This window comes from Stigmatopora nigra, chromosome 2 (genome assembly GCF_051989575.1).
Source record: "Stigmatopora nigra isolate UIUO_SnigA chromosome 2, RoL_Snig_1.1, whole genome shotgun sequence".
In the NCBI taxonomy this organism is placed as follows: Eukaryota; Metazoa; Chordata; class Actinopteri; order Syngnathiformes; family Syngnathidae; genus Stigmatopora; species Stigmatopora nigra.
The window spans coordinates 3,690,523-3,705,000 of record NC_135509.1 but is presented as its reverse complement, the minus strand read 5'-3'; the positions used below and the strand labels follow the sequence as shown (position 1 = coordinate 3,705,000).

Genomic DNA, 14,478 nt, shown 5'->3' with positions numbered 1-14,478 from the left:
TAAATTATTGGGACATGAACTAATAGACATCTGTCACTTGATATGGCACCCTAGAAATAACCTCACATGACATGAATTTTATCTAGGGCAAATATTAAATAAATAAATAAATAATGCATGAATTTTACTCCAAATAATAAATACTAATACTAAAATAATACATTAAAATATATGTAAATGGTAGTGGCGCCAATCAATTTCAATTACGTCGATTTGACGAAAACATGATTAAAATACTTTATCATATGGCTTCAAATACTAATTCCTACAAGCTATTTCACCCGATATAAACATACTAGTGTTGATAGGTTGGTACATGAATTGATTAAGAATTATTCAACATTAACGAGAGGACGTTGTTATTTTGAGGTCGATTTGATTTTTGTTTTGTTTTGTTTTTTATTGACTGGATCAGATGATGCCTGAGAGTACTTCCAATGTCCCTGAGAGTATTTCTTGTGCAAAGAAATGTATTGGCATGATAATTAGTAATGTCGTTAAAAAGCTGAGCAAGAATCTCCAAGATTTTTTGCAGTTTTTTGAATGTTGTTGTTAACCACAAATCTGAATTTATCCAAAAAAGGACTGGACCCAGACTGTTTTTACCTATTTAGGGTCTTTAATCTACAATATACAGGAAGCAGATGTACTCAATCTCAGGTGCCAGCTGCCTTGCCGCAATGAATAACAATTCATGGAAGCATTTTTTAGCCATCATGTACTTCTTATTTACATTTACTTTCCTCTGTGTATTCATTACCAAGTGAATATTAATGAAAATTTCAAACACTCCCAAGGCACGAAGAATAATGGAAGACTCATTAAACAGCTTTTTACAGGTCTGTCCTCATCAATTCATAGTTTGTGAAGTGTTGAATTCAGAATCTATAACTTTTGTGGTGTCATTTGTTTTTACTGTTGTAATAGCGTTTTGTTTTTGCCAGGTGCACATCGTAAAAGAGGGCTGAAAGGACACTTCTCATTTATTGATTAATATTTTCGCAATTCATTGCATGCATTTTCATTATTATTTTTGTTCAGCTGCTTTTATCCATCATGAATGAAGGAACTTGTTTAGTTATTTACTTTGCGTTAAGGCACCGTTTTGTCAACACAATATAATATTATAATATATGTATATATATATATATATATATATATATATATATATATATATATATATATATATATATATATATATATATATATATATATATATATATATATATATATATATATATATATATACACACACACACATACATACATACATACATACATATAGATATATAGATATACATATATACACATGCATATGCATATACATGTACATATACATATACATATATAAATAGGGCCTGGGGGGGTGAGTGGTTAGTGCATCAGCCTCACAGTGGTGGATCTGGGTTCAAATCCAGGTCAGTCCACCTGTGTGGAGAGTTTGCGTTTTCTGCCCGGGACTGCGTGGGTTTTCTCCAGGTACTCCTGTTTCCTCCCACATTCTAAAGACATGCATGGTAGGTTGATTGGACACTCTAAATGTCGATGTCAAATTCTATGCCAGACAGGTAAAGATGGAAGACCTTTATTATGACGTATTCATTCACTATAAGACTTTCTAGTTCATATGTATGCTTGATTTCAATAGCCATCAGAAGCAGTGAATAACAATAGTAAGTGGAGTACCACTGTAGTATGCAGTAAATATAGCTCAATTATAATTATGAAAAAAATGTTTCTACTCACTTTCTATCCTACCATTCTTCTTCTTGTGTTTCAGTATGATCTACTCCCTGGTTACCTCATAACAACTGACTTGTCAACAACTGGAAAGACAAAATGCCTCTGGATACACAAACTGCCATTTTTTTCAGAGCACTTTTTGAAAGAGACATGTAAAAGTGTGCATTTTGCTGCTTCCCTTTCAACTCAAAAGCAAAAGGACCTATTAATGCTCCAAGACCCTCAGAGAAGAAAAACACACTTTTAAAGGGTTTTAAGTCGTAGCAAGTTGATCATTGCCTGACTAAGAAAAGTATCCGACAGACACATACATTCAAATAACCAGATTTTTTGGGAGTGGTGCAGTTATATACTACATAGTAGCAGTGATGGTAGCACACAGGATGAAAAGCACAGTAGCATTCGTACAATTTGTCTCAGGCACAACAGTACTGCCCGATCAGCCCAGTTCAGCAGTCAACCCTCGTTTGAAACTCACTGACAGTAGCAAGAGTGAGTCAGAAACAGGATGCGTGGTGGAATTGTAACACACTGCTAAAGGGGAAAAAAAGGCACCAAGAACAGCACATACATATATTGTGATTTAATGTAGTAGGCAATTTGATGTACTCTTTGCCAAAGGGCGTTAAAACTTGGAGACATTATACAGAAAATGCCTTCCTTTATGTTATTTTAATGTTCTTTCCAAAAAAAAAAAGATAAGTCAAAACTCCAAGCTAAAAGACAAGCAGCTTGTTAATAGTCTCATTTGCACATGCATACTGTTTGCGATATTTAACTGTTTGTTCATTATTATCTATGATGTTTCAGGCACACAAGTGAAGGTCTTCCAAGTATTTTAATTGAAAACAGGGAAGCAATTTTTTGTGACAATTTTCTAGTGCAATTTAAAATAAGGGACCAAAATGTTTTCGGGGTAATTTATTGATTGTGATATTTTATTGCATCCATATTTACTGAATGAATACTTCATCCCATTTTTAGAAAGAAGAATGACCATTCATCCATTCAACCAATTTTTAGGTTAATGGAAAACATTTCCACGAGTACGAGAGGCACCAAACACTTTACTGCCACAATTCCCATCAGCCACCTCACCAAAGGAGGCAGATTATATTCTACACGAGCACAATTTCTGCCCTCTATCCCCGGGAAATATCTGTGCTACATTGGAGTTTAAGCTCCTGAAGAGGGACTCTGCCAAACATTCCCAGAAAACCCTTACAAACATTTGCACTGGGCACCTCCCCATTCCCGCTTCCCCTCACTATATCACTTGCCACTAGGTAGTGATCAGTTTACAATTCCGCTGAATTTGTTCAAGATTTGTGGCCACAAATCCAATGACAATGACCACAAATCTACAGTTGAATTGCAGCCTTTGGGGTCCTGATGTCAAGTACACACATGAAGAACACCTTTATGTTTGAAACAAAATAGAAAATCTCTGAGGGGCATTGCAATGGTAGAAAACCCAATTGGCTTATGATCCGGGTAGCCATTCCTCCAATCAGACACTCTATGATTCACTTTCATAGCACACCTTGAGAATTAGGGAGAACAACCAAGTTCCCATGCTCCTCTGCTCATCCAAAGATTTCAAGAAGGTACAATTGTATCCACAAATAATTGTCAAGTCCGGTTCCCCTACCTAGAGGTAGCAACACTAGGCTAAATTACTGGGAGGAACACCAAAGAACAGGCACTGAGTCACCTTCACCTGCTAGGTGCCTCTTACTGTGGGCGACTCCATAGTTGAATCATGTTGGATCTCTCTCTCTCTAGAGCAGTGTTTGCCAACCTTTTTTTTTTAGCTGTGGCATATTTTTTTTTGCATTGAAACAAATCTCAAGAGATACCCTATATTAACAATAGTCATCGTCTTTAAACTTTTATCAGCAGGAATTATAGAAGCCTCCAAAATGATCCCCAAATCTAATTTTTTACACTGACTTAATGTCGCCAAAAGTTGATGTCTGCAGTCCCTGTATAACTTCCGTTTTGAGTGATGCAAAAATTATAATAATAATAAAGTAATGACATGTTTTTAATCGCATAATTTTATGACTTTTCTCCTAATATTACGCAAAAAAAATGTGCTCACAGACTTTACGTCGCCAAAAGTCCTCGAAATCAAACCACTTCCGGTTCATGCTAGACAAAAATAATCAACAAAATTACCGTTTTCCCCATTTTATATCTTGTAAAAGTGTAACCCATAACTTAACATTCATCATGTTTTGATTTTAACCTTGTAATGGTTACATTTTAATCTTGTTATATTCATATTCATTTTTGTCTCTGAATAAAACGATGTATGAATTTCCCACGGCACACCTGACCAATGTCACACTGGTCGGGAAACACTGCTCTAGAGAACTGCTATCACAGTTCATGCTGTTCGATTATATCTAGCCAGAACTTCTAAAACTTCAACACTATCTTACTCTCTTTTCCTATATGAGAGGGACCGCCTTAGGCCACCATCAAGCCTGCCCTTGCCCTGACTTTCTTTATCCCCTCCCACGGGCTACTGCTTGCCTATTCCCCGTCCGGCTGAACTCCCATCAGTGCCGGCCTGGCAAACAGGTGCTTGACATTGTTCTCCACCTATAGGCCTGAGTTCAACAGAATGACCCACACCCTGATGAAGGGAAATGTCATCTATTCATCAAACTTATCTAAAGTCACTCATTCTAAATCTAAAAGCAACTGTAGCAAGTGGTAATCGCGTCACCTACATTGACACTATATCCACCAACAATGTTTGCTATTATAATACATGGTTCTCATGAAGATATTATCTCTATTTATAGGTCACATATTTTATTTTTGTCAATGCAGGCATTTCCTGATTATAGACTTGTACTTTTCCTATTTTAAAAACCACCTCCAGTCCATTTTCTCACTGTCATCATGGAATAATGGAGTAGAAGTCCTGCACCTGTCCTCTACCAAGCAACATTTTATATCCTTATTGTCTATGTGAATTCAAATATTGTTTAAGAAATAAATTATTTTAAAAACAAACATATATGACTGCATAGAAAATTTGAATAAAGACGTCCAGGTAGTCATAAGAGTTTTATCCCATAAAAAAATATCCTTGTATTGATAGTGACAAACTGTTTTTTTTCCTAGGTCTACAATGTCTTGTGTCTGTCTTGCTACTGCAACCACAAAATTTCCCAAATATGGGATGAAATCAAGTTCTAACCTAACAAAGGAAATGGAGGAAAAGGGAGAGAACGCAAATCAGGTCCTGAAAAAGAAGAAAAATTACGAGTCGAAGAATCAATAACAATGGAAGCGAAACGTATCTGACGTGGGAAACAAATTATCGAGTAACACATGTGAAGCCAAATTCAGACCATATTAAAATTGCTCAAAGGAAAACAGGTGCAAAGTTTCAATATAACAAAATACTACAGAGCCCAAAAGAGAGATTGAAACTGAAGGTAATGTGATTAGTTTGCAGAACTGATTTTAATTACTCCTGATGTATTGATATCCCATTTCAGTCCAAAATAACCTGCAAAGGCACCTGCAGATGGGTCCAGACGATCAACACTGGTTTGCATCTCTCAGGCGGGTAACCAAAGCCACTTTTAGACATAATGTGTCATTTTACACACAATCTACTTGTATTGTGGCATTCAAACATGGGAGAATTCACTAGTAATCATAATCGCTTTTACCTGCAGCCTGCACTGAAAGAAACAGGAAATTCAATCCATGTATCCAACCCAACTCTTTGCAAAAGATCAGATTGAACCACATGTTATTAATCATAAGTTTTATTTACTTATTTTTATGAAAATACTCTTTAAACACACTTTGGTTTCCTCCTTATCTATAAAATAGAAAAATATTTTAGGGATTTTTTTGTCTTATTTATTATTTTTCTTGTAACTTGGACTTTTTGTAAGTAGAACAGTACTTTATGTTAATTCTGCAATTCGTTCCATGGTCCTCCAAAAAAATCAACTAAACCCTTTAAAAATGAGCAGTGTCCCGCTTTTGTATGTAAAATGTGATTAGCTGACAAAAATGATCTATAAAATTATTTATTAATTATATTAAAATAAATAACAAGCCGCCAAAAACATTTTCTATTTGTGCAGTAATACAGTACAGTAAGGATCTGATGTAAGAGAAAGGAAATTAGAAATAAGCAGATAGGTGCATGTATACAAAGGGTGACAGATTGGTGACAACCTGTCTTCCCGGTGTCCTCTCCATACCGATTCCATGCAGATCATCCTAATTACTCCAGACAGCTACTGCTTACCTTCTGACCCCTCATCTCTTGTGTTTATAGGTTTGCATTAATTTAAAATTAGTGTCCATTGCTTTTCTGAAAATCCTGCCATGCATCATCCAGTCATTTTAAAGCTACAGAATGACACTGAGCTCTTTTTTATTCCTGCGGCTCTGGCACACAACGCTCATCTTCTGAAACCTCAGGTCTTTCTATAGAACTTGTCTGTTTCTTCAGCTTTTCACAGTGTGGGAGCCTAATTTAATCCCCCTTTGCACAGAACTAAAGCACACTCATACATATTGATACGTTTTTGTGTGGTTCGGTAAAACCAGGATTTGAGTTTTATTCTCAAGTTCAAATATAAAGACAACGTTTTTATCAACAGACGGAAACTTGATTAATAATTTGGAGGAAAAAAATATAATTTGCATGGTATGCAATAGCTTATAATGAACATATAAATATGTAAGATTCTAACCGTGGACTATTTTCCATCTTTAGTCCTTTACAATTTTAGACAGCATCATTATCGCAATTTTGTTTATCTAACAGCCAGGCTTTAGGTTGATTGGTGCAGAGACGGGAGTTCACATATGTTAATTAGTTTTCAGTTCCTGGTATGGGCAGCGCGGACAAAGAAAATGCTATAGCTGAAGGCACTCTTTTTGAAGGGAACTACACAGTCACCTATAGAGCCGGCCCTTAATGATGTGTTGGATTTTTTTGGTGCAAAATCTTGCAGTGGAAACGGGCTTTGTGTTCAAAGATTTTCTAGACTAATGTGGCTGTATATTGAACAGTATTGTTCCAGTTCAGGCATTTGTGTATTTTGAATTTATGACAGTGCTGGTAAATCTTTGCCTTTCCATCCAATACTTTCAAAGCTTGCTTATAAACTGGTTTCAATTGGTTTTAGTGTTGTTTTGCAGGCCGATGACCAACTTGCTCGGCAGTAACTGTCTAAGTTTTGTAGCTGATGTTATTCTGTGTCTTCTCATAAAAGCAATTATATTCACCTTTGTCTACTTTTTGTTAGACACTAGTTTTTTTATGAGATAGATCTAACAGTTACTTTTACAATATAAGCTACAAATCCTCCCATTGAGCTAAATATTGAAACAAATAAAATAGAGTCAATACAAGGGGAATAAAACTAAACAAATGGTCAATGGAGTAAATACAAAAACACAAAGATTGGCACAATGCTGTGAGCGATTGAAGTAAATATAACAAAATCACACATTTAGTTTCAGATAAGAGTGTTTGTGGGACAATATTGGGACTGAGTAAATATGAATAAAAGGTTACTGTTCAGGCAACGCCACATGAGCCCTCTTTAGCTGCTGTCACCTTTCACTTACACTGTGATTAAAGGGGAGTGCACCTTTGGATGTTTGTTACAGTGTGCTGCTCTTTGTGTCCTTCTCAGCAGGATTTCTATTTTGCACACAGCATGTATGTCCGGCCATGAAGGAAGACCTTCAGTTTTTCTTTTAACCAGCACCACGTGGATCCAGTGCATAAATATTTACAACCCCGTGAGTAACAAGCAATATGAATGCACATACATTTAACACCACTTTCTCATGGAAACATCAGCGTCAGCAGTTAGCACCTATTTGACAGTTTGTGTATGACGTGTAACACAGAAAGTTCTGCCTACATGACATTTTAAAATACACCCCTAAGCAAAGAAAAACTCTATAAAATATCACTGCTTGCATAAATGTTTTTTTATTCAGATGGGACTAATTAAACCAGAAGGTCAAGTTTGTAATATTAGTTTTATGCAGGGCATAATTATGAAATAGTGTATTGTTATTTTCCCAAATATCACACAACACTGCTAAAGAATTTTCTTAATAAACTCAATAAATCCAACTTCTTCTCAATTCCCTAAAACATGCATGTTAGTGTCACAGAACACTTTAAATTGTCCTTATGCCTTTATGTGCACTAAAATCACTAGCAACCAGATTCCAGGTGTGCCCTGTCTCTTGCTCATGTGGAAAAGCAGTTCAGAAAATAAATGAATAAACATAATGATAGTTTACTACATATTGGTAGACAAAATAAAGTGGGTGACCTAACCTTCTTTGGTGTGTGGGTCTACTCTATGACCAAGTACCTCATCCAGTCTGAGTGGTGTTTGATGACTGTCAGCTTTTTAATATTGATGTAGTATTTATTCAGTCTTTCATTTGAGAGATTGTGTAGTCATTTCCTTACACGATGATTCAATCATTGCTGCTGGCATCTTGTCATGGTTTCATTCATTTCAATTTCCCCCCGCAGATTTAGCTGTGCCAAGATGAGGTCCAGGAAAGAAGTTCAAATAGTAGTTACTGGAGCCACATAAAGCTTTTCTTCCGGAAGTTTGTATGGGGAAAAGGAGGATCTATTCAAAGGTAACTCAGTGGCGTATTTTGCTCTAATGAGCAAGAAAAATCTTTTGAAAAGCAAAAGAGGAAGAAAAACATTGAAACCATAAATCGCAAATTAGCCATCTGGACATACAATGAAGCTTATTATTTTCATTCCTGTGCCACTTTAAAATGTGTGTTTTTTTTGTCAAAAATACAACATACATACAGAATAATTTTTGGAGAGGAGTAACAAAGAGTAAATTCACCATCAAGACGAGTAGAAACGGAAAATATTTGTGTGTATATGTAATTAAAGATTTGACAAAATGCTTTTTGAACAAAAAATGCAAAATATAAAATTGGATTAAAAAATTGCAATGATTGATTTTAAAGAAGGGAAGATCAGGAAATGTAATGTACATCTATCATCATTTTGAATTGGATCCTAAAAAAGAAAGTCGGCACTCATGATTTACTTTATCGGGCCGCACAAAATGATGCGGTGTGCCAGATTTGGCCCCCGGGCTGCCACTTTGACACCTGTGTCATAGATTGATATGTTCCAATTCAATGCTTGTGCATTGAAACTAAGATATAATGTATCAACTGTCTCTGACCACAATGATCAGGTTGCTGAGAGTCTTAATATAGCATTTTCTCTTGTGTTATACATCCCGCTCTTTAAATTGGACGGTAAGGGGTTTTATTTCTAACTATCTGTCCGTCTCTCCGCTTGCCTACAGAAAAGCTAAAGAAAAACCTAACCAAAAAAGGCTACATATAATTTGAGTCGATTCAATGATTCATATTTGTTCTGAATTAGGACTTGTGTTTTTGAAACTCCCATCACAACTAAATTTCACATATTTTTCAAAATAGGATTTTATCATTGATTAAAGGCTCCAGAACTCTTTCGACTGTATATCCGGGCTGTGGTATAGAGTGAACTATATCTTACAAGCACATTTGAAATCTATCAAACACACGGGAAAAATGTCTTTTGGGGCCAACGTTTAACTTGCGCGTAACTCCAATTCCGATTTCTTGGCACATATGTGACATGTATGTGTTTTTTTTCCTTGTCAGGTGATCAGTACAGTTCAGATTCTTTTCAAATACAACCGGGGCTGTCACAGTAAATCGTCTAACTAGTCAATGACTCTGCAGTATAAAAGCTGTTTACACATATCCAAACTAAGATAGCCAGGATGTCATGTTTCCTCCTTGTTTTTTTCCAAATGTTGTTTTATTAAATAACAATACAGCACCAGAAGCATCCTATGCCATGACCCGGATTCGAACCGGGGTTGCTGCAGCCACAATGCAGCGTACTAACCACTATACGATCACGGCCGATGAATATTATGAAGTGAAATTGGGTACCTGTCAATTTATATGGGTTTCCCGTATTTTTCTACATTTTTTGATCATTTCAAAGTGTACGCTGTATAACAACTATTTTAACTAATTAAGTTAAGTTACGAGTCAATCGACATACGAGCTCAGCTCCGGAACGCATTAAACTCGTATCTCAAGGTATCACTGTACATGCCCAAAGGAAGAGGGAGATGGAAAATGATTAATTTTTGTCAGAATTAAAGGTATTGACAGTAGTAAAGTAAATACCGATTTTGAGAATATTACCAAAATGTAATTAACCATGTGAATTAGACATTGTTTGTCATGTGTGCTTTTATATTAGGAGAAAAAAAAACAGAGCAAACAAAGAAAACAAAAATGGGGACAATTCATATTAGACCAATAGAAAGAAAGGGATAAAAACAAATGCATGAGAGGGAGGTAGTAGGATCACTGAAAACAGCCAAAAGGCATGATAAGAGAGGACACTGTCACAGTATGCTCAGCATAAGCTGCACACCATTACAATACTCAGTGGGTACAGTATATACACGAGAATATGAACATTCTGATCCATTACATTAATGGAGAGAGGAATGGTTTAGCTACTGTGTCACCCCCTCAAGGGAATGCGCTCACAGAACAACAAACTCCATGTATGTGAAGCCTTGTATGAAGATATATTGTGAAACCTATAGTAACATATAGAAACAAAAAAAAAAACAGGAGATAGCTCCAGCAAACCTTTTGATATGTTTGATTTTGTGGAGTGCTATGAGGGTGAGCCAGACATGCAGTGAGAAAAACAAAGGCTGAGGGATGGAGACTGAAGAAATGTGAGCCAGAGGACGGTTTAAAAAAATGTTTATATGTCATGGGAGAAAATGAAAAGTAAAATTAACATATTGGGGCAAGCCAGCTCAGGCTAGATTTTGAACATTTAGGGTAAAGTCTACGTTGAAAGGGTTCCAGATTGCTGACTCACTTTTGATTCTATGTAGATTATGTGCTTGGTTTCAATTATGCGCATGGGGAAACTTGGATAAAAAAATGATTGACAGCCTTGGTCAAGTCAGAAAAAAATGGGGAGAAATTCCAGATCGTTCAGAAATTGGAGGATGGAGATTTATTTATGATTATTTTATGATTGGTGGATTTTTTTGTAATGTTTGGATTGGTTGACTGGATAGGGGTTGGTATGTTGGCCTCATAGATCTGAGGTTCTGGATTTGATACCAGGTTGGTTAGTCCTCTTGTGTGGAATTTGCATGTTCTCCATCCTCAAGACCCTTGTGATGATAAGCAGTTCAGAAAAGGAATTAAGGGAGTTTTATGGATACATTTACAGGCAGATTGCTTTTTTTTTAAACAATCTTCCAGTCCAAACTGGGTGGATGGATGCAGTCAATAGAGACCGTGACATTTGCCTGTGGTTGTTCTGCTAATTTTCTTTCCCTACGATTCCCTGCTTATCCCCTGTTACCCGTCTTTGGGTGGCATTATCAAGATGTTTCTTACATCAGTGTTGCTAAAAAAAAACTGGATAAAGTGTACTAATGTACTGATGCAAGATGAAACAGCTAAAAGTTAACTTTAAAACTCGAATCCTCTTTTTTTGTCATGATATTATATTCCACTTTTGCTTCAGCATCCCCATTCATTTAATTGTTTTGTTTTCCTCATTTAAAATGTTCACAAAAGATGAAGAAAATCAGAGAAAATTGTTGGGGACTTGGTCGTGCTGGTGCAGATGTAACTGTTCTCAAAAAGTCCATAGGGGGAAAAATACTGCGTGTCCTCCAAAAGCGATCATTACAGAAGATACTCGGCGTCTTCCCTTAAGCTACAAACCATTGGTTTCAAATTAAAACGATTTATACGGTATGGTATATCATGCTAGACCCAATCACTCTCAGTTGATTCAAGATGTGTTGATGCATTAGTGAAATAATCACGTTTGAGTAGCAGAAAAAACACATGAATCATGTTCATTGCCACAAACAGTCCGATTTCCTCTCCCCTGAGTGTTCCAGCCCAGTGAAAAGAACAACAATTTGCCACTTATTTCTGCTTTAAGTCACTCTTTCAGCATCACTTAATTTAATGTAACTGTGTGATCTTGGTTGACTGCAAGGCTCTACATGCTATATGATACCAGCTTCAGATTTATGTGTCCAAATTTTGTTAATCTTACACTTCACTTCATATTTTACACACATTATTTGCAACCCAGTACACATTACAAATGTAATTCAAACATAGTTGAGCACAACGGCTGACTGATAAATTGCTCAACATATCACACAGGTTCAATTTAATTGTGCAACAATCCACATATAAATATGACTTGTTAACTCCAGCATTATAGTTCGCTCATTACAGGGAACTCCCTTTTAAAAATAAAATTATGTCATTTGGGGATAATTATTTACATGTTTTTTTCTGGATATTGCAATAAATGGAACTTTTGGATGGCTCTTATTGGCAAGCTGTTTCCGTCAAATGCCGTGACCCGGATTCGAACCGGGGTTGCTGCGGCCACAACACAGAGTACTAACCACTATACTATCACGGCAGATGAATAGTATATAGTGAAATTGGGTACCTGACAACTTATATGGGTTGCCTGTATTTTCTACATTTTTTGATCATATAAATTGTGTCTGCTGGATAGCAACTTTATGTTGTTATATTATATATATTATATATATATATATATATATATATATATATATATATATATATATATATATATATATATATATATATATATATATATATATATATATATATATATATATATATATATATATATATATATATATATATATATATATATATATATATATATATATATATATATATATATATATATATATATATATATATATATATATATATATTATATATATGACAAATCATAATGTTTTATCAGTCAGATGTTTGAACCAAGTGCCGTGACCCGGATTCGAACCGGGGTTGCTGCAGCCACAACGCAGAGTACTAACCACTATACGATCACGGCAGATGATTATTATGTAGAGAAATTGAGTACCTGTCAATAGTGTACGCAGTATAACCATTATAGATTTTTTTTTGTTGCAAAATGGATCTCATTTTGACACATTTCAGGGTCATACAGCAACATGCCAGATTCTCTTGAGAGATTGTCAGGATGTCATGCAGCATGATATACATAACAGTACAGGAAGCATTTTGTACCTTGGGCTAGTGAACATGGTCAAACCATAGTTTTCTATCAGTAAGATGTCTTCCTTAAATGCCGTGACCCGGATTCGAACCGGAGTTGCTGCGGCCACAACGCAGAGTACTAACCACTGTACTATCACAGCTGATGACTAACAGGATGAAAAATTGGGTACATGTCAAATTATATGGGATGCCCGTATTTTTCTACACGTCTTGATCATTTAAGTGTACGTCGTATAGCTACTTTTGTAAATAATTTTCTTTCGGTAAATTCTTTTTCTAAATGCCGTGACCCGGATTCGAACCGGGGTTGCTGCGGCCACAACGCAGAGTACTAACCACTATACTATCACAGCTGATGAATAGTGTGTGGTGAAATTGGGTACCTGACAACTTATATGGGTTGCCCATATTTTCTACATTTTTTGATCATATAAATTGTGTTTGCTGGATAGCAACTTTATGTTGTTATATTATATAGCAATATGGGATCATTTGCTTGGTGAACAATGACAAATCATAAAGTTTTATCAGTCAGATGTTTCAACCAAGTGCCGTGACCCGGATTCGAACCGGGGTTGCTGCGGCCACAACGCAGAGTACTAACCACTATACGATCACGGCAGATGATTATCATGTAGAGAAATTGGGTACCTGTCAATAGTGTACGCAGTATAACCATTATAGATTTTTTTTGTTGCAAAATGGATCTCATTTTGACACATTTCAGGGTCATACAGCAACATGCCAAAATTCTTGTGCGAGATTGCCAGGATGTCATGCAGCATGATGTACATAACAGTACAGGAAGCATTTTGTACCTTGGTGTAGTGAACAAGGTCAAACCATAGTTTTCTATCAGTAAGATGTCTTCCTTAAATGCCGTGACCCGGATTCGAACCGGGGTTGCTGCGGCCACAACGCAGAGTACTAACCACTGTACTATCACAGCTGATGACTAACAGGATGAAAAATTGGGTACATGTCAACTTATATGGGTTGCCCGTAATTTTTTACATGTCTTGATCATTTAAGTGTACGTCGTATAGCTACTTTTGTAAATGATTTTCTTTCGCAAAATTCTTTTTCTATATGCAGTAACCCGGATTCGAACCAGGGTTGCTGCGGCTACAACGCAGAGTACTAACCACTATACGATCACGGCTGATGTCATCTTTCCTTCGTGTTACTTCCAAATGTATTATATTACAACGTGGCATGGAAAAATGTCATACCTTGACCTGGTGAACAACATCAAATCATAATTGTCTATCAGAAAATTGTTTTCCCGGATGCCGTAACCCGGATTCGAACCGGGGTTGCTGCGGCCACAACGCAGAGTACTAACCACTATACGATCACGGCAGATGAGTTTTACAAAGAGAAATTGGGTACCGGTCAACTCATATGGGTTGCCCGTATTTTTGTACATTTTTTTGATAATTTTAAAGTGTACACTGTAGAACAACTATTGCACGTGAAAAAACAAACGTGAAAAATACAGCGTGCCTGACCCTAACCCTCGCCTTAACCCCA

General features: G+C 36.2%; 1 protein-coding gene and 8 non-coding genes across 11 annotated transcripts in view; 1 reads left to right on the top strand and 8 right to left on the bottom strand.

Moving 5' to 3' along the window:
- cnih3 (cornichon family AMPA receptor auxiliary protein 3) overlaps positions 1-4,299 on the top strand; it is a 22,727-nt gene extending 18,428 nt beyond the window's left edge. For 2 of the 3 annotated variants that reach the window (XM_077710855.1, XM_077710854.1), the window contains one exon: positions 1,781-4,299. In XM_077710855.1, the coding sequence (XP_077566981.1) occupies positions 1,781-1,808 (28 nt within the window). In that variant the 3' untranslated portion in view covers positions 1,809-4,299. Of the gene's footprint in view, positions 1-797; positions 840-1,780 lie in introns of all 3 variants that reach the window. The other variant, XR_013324985.1, reaches the window with a different exon arrangement.
- Positions 4,300-9,654: 5,355 nt separating this feature from the next.
- trnah-gug (transfer RNA histidin (anticodon GUG)) lies at positions 9,655-9,726 on the bottom strand. Its single transcript has one exon. It is a non-coding gene; the product is annotated as a tRNA-His (tRNA).
- A 2,509-nt stretch (positions 9,727-12,235) lies between these two features.
- trnah-gug (transfer RNA histidin (anticodon GUG)) lies at positions 12,236-12,307 on the bottom strand. Its single transcript has one exon. It is a non-coding gene; the product is annotated as a tRNA-His (tRNA).
- A 378-nt stretch (positions 12,308-12,685) lies between these two features.
- On the bottom strand, positions 12,686-12,757 carry trnah-gug (transfer RNA histidin (anticodon GUG)). The gene has a single exon. It is a non-coding gene; the product is annotated as a tRNA-His (tRNA).
- Positions 12,758-13,013: 256 nt separating this feature from the next.
- Positions 13,014-13,085, bottom strand: trnah-gug (transfer RNA histidin (anticodon GUG)). The gene has a single exon. It is a non-coding gene; the product is annotated as a tRNA-His (tRNA).
- A 141-nt stretch (positions 13,086-13,226) lies between these two features.
- On the bottom strand, positions 13,227-13,298 carry trnah-gug (transfer RNA histidin (anticodon GUG)). The gene has a single exon. It is a non-coding gene; the product is annotated as a tRNA-His (tRNA).
- Positions 13,299-13,494: 196 nt separating this feature from the next.
- trnah-gug (transfer RNA histidin (anticodon GUG)) lies at positions 13,495-13,566 on the bottom strand. The gene has a single exon. It is a non-coding gene; the product is annotated as a tRNA-His (tRNA).
- A 256-nt stretch (positions 13,567-13,822) lies between these two features.
- trnah-gug (transfer RNA histidin (anticodon GUG)) lies at positions 13,823-13,894 on the bottom strand. The gene has a single exon. It is a non-coding gene; the product is annotated as a tRNA-His (tRNA).
- A 341-nt stretch (positions 13,895-14,235) lies between these two features.
- Positions 14,236-14,307, bottom strand: trnah-gug (transfer RNA histidin (anticodon GUG)). The gene has a single exon. It is a non-coding gene; the product is annotated as a tRNA-His (tRNA).
- Between the last annotated feature and the right edge of the window lie 171 nt (positions 14,308-14,478).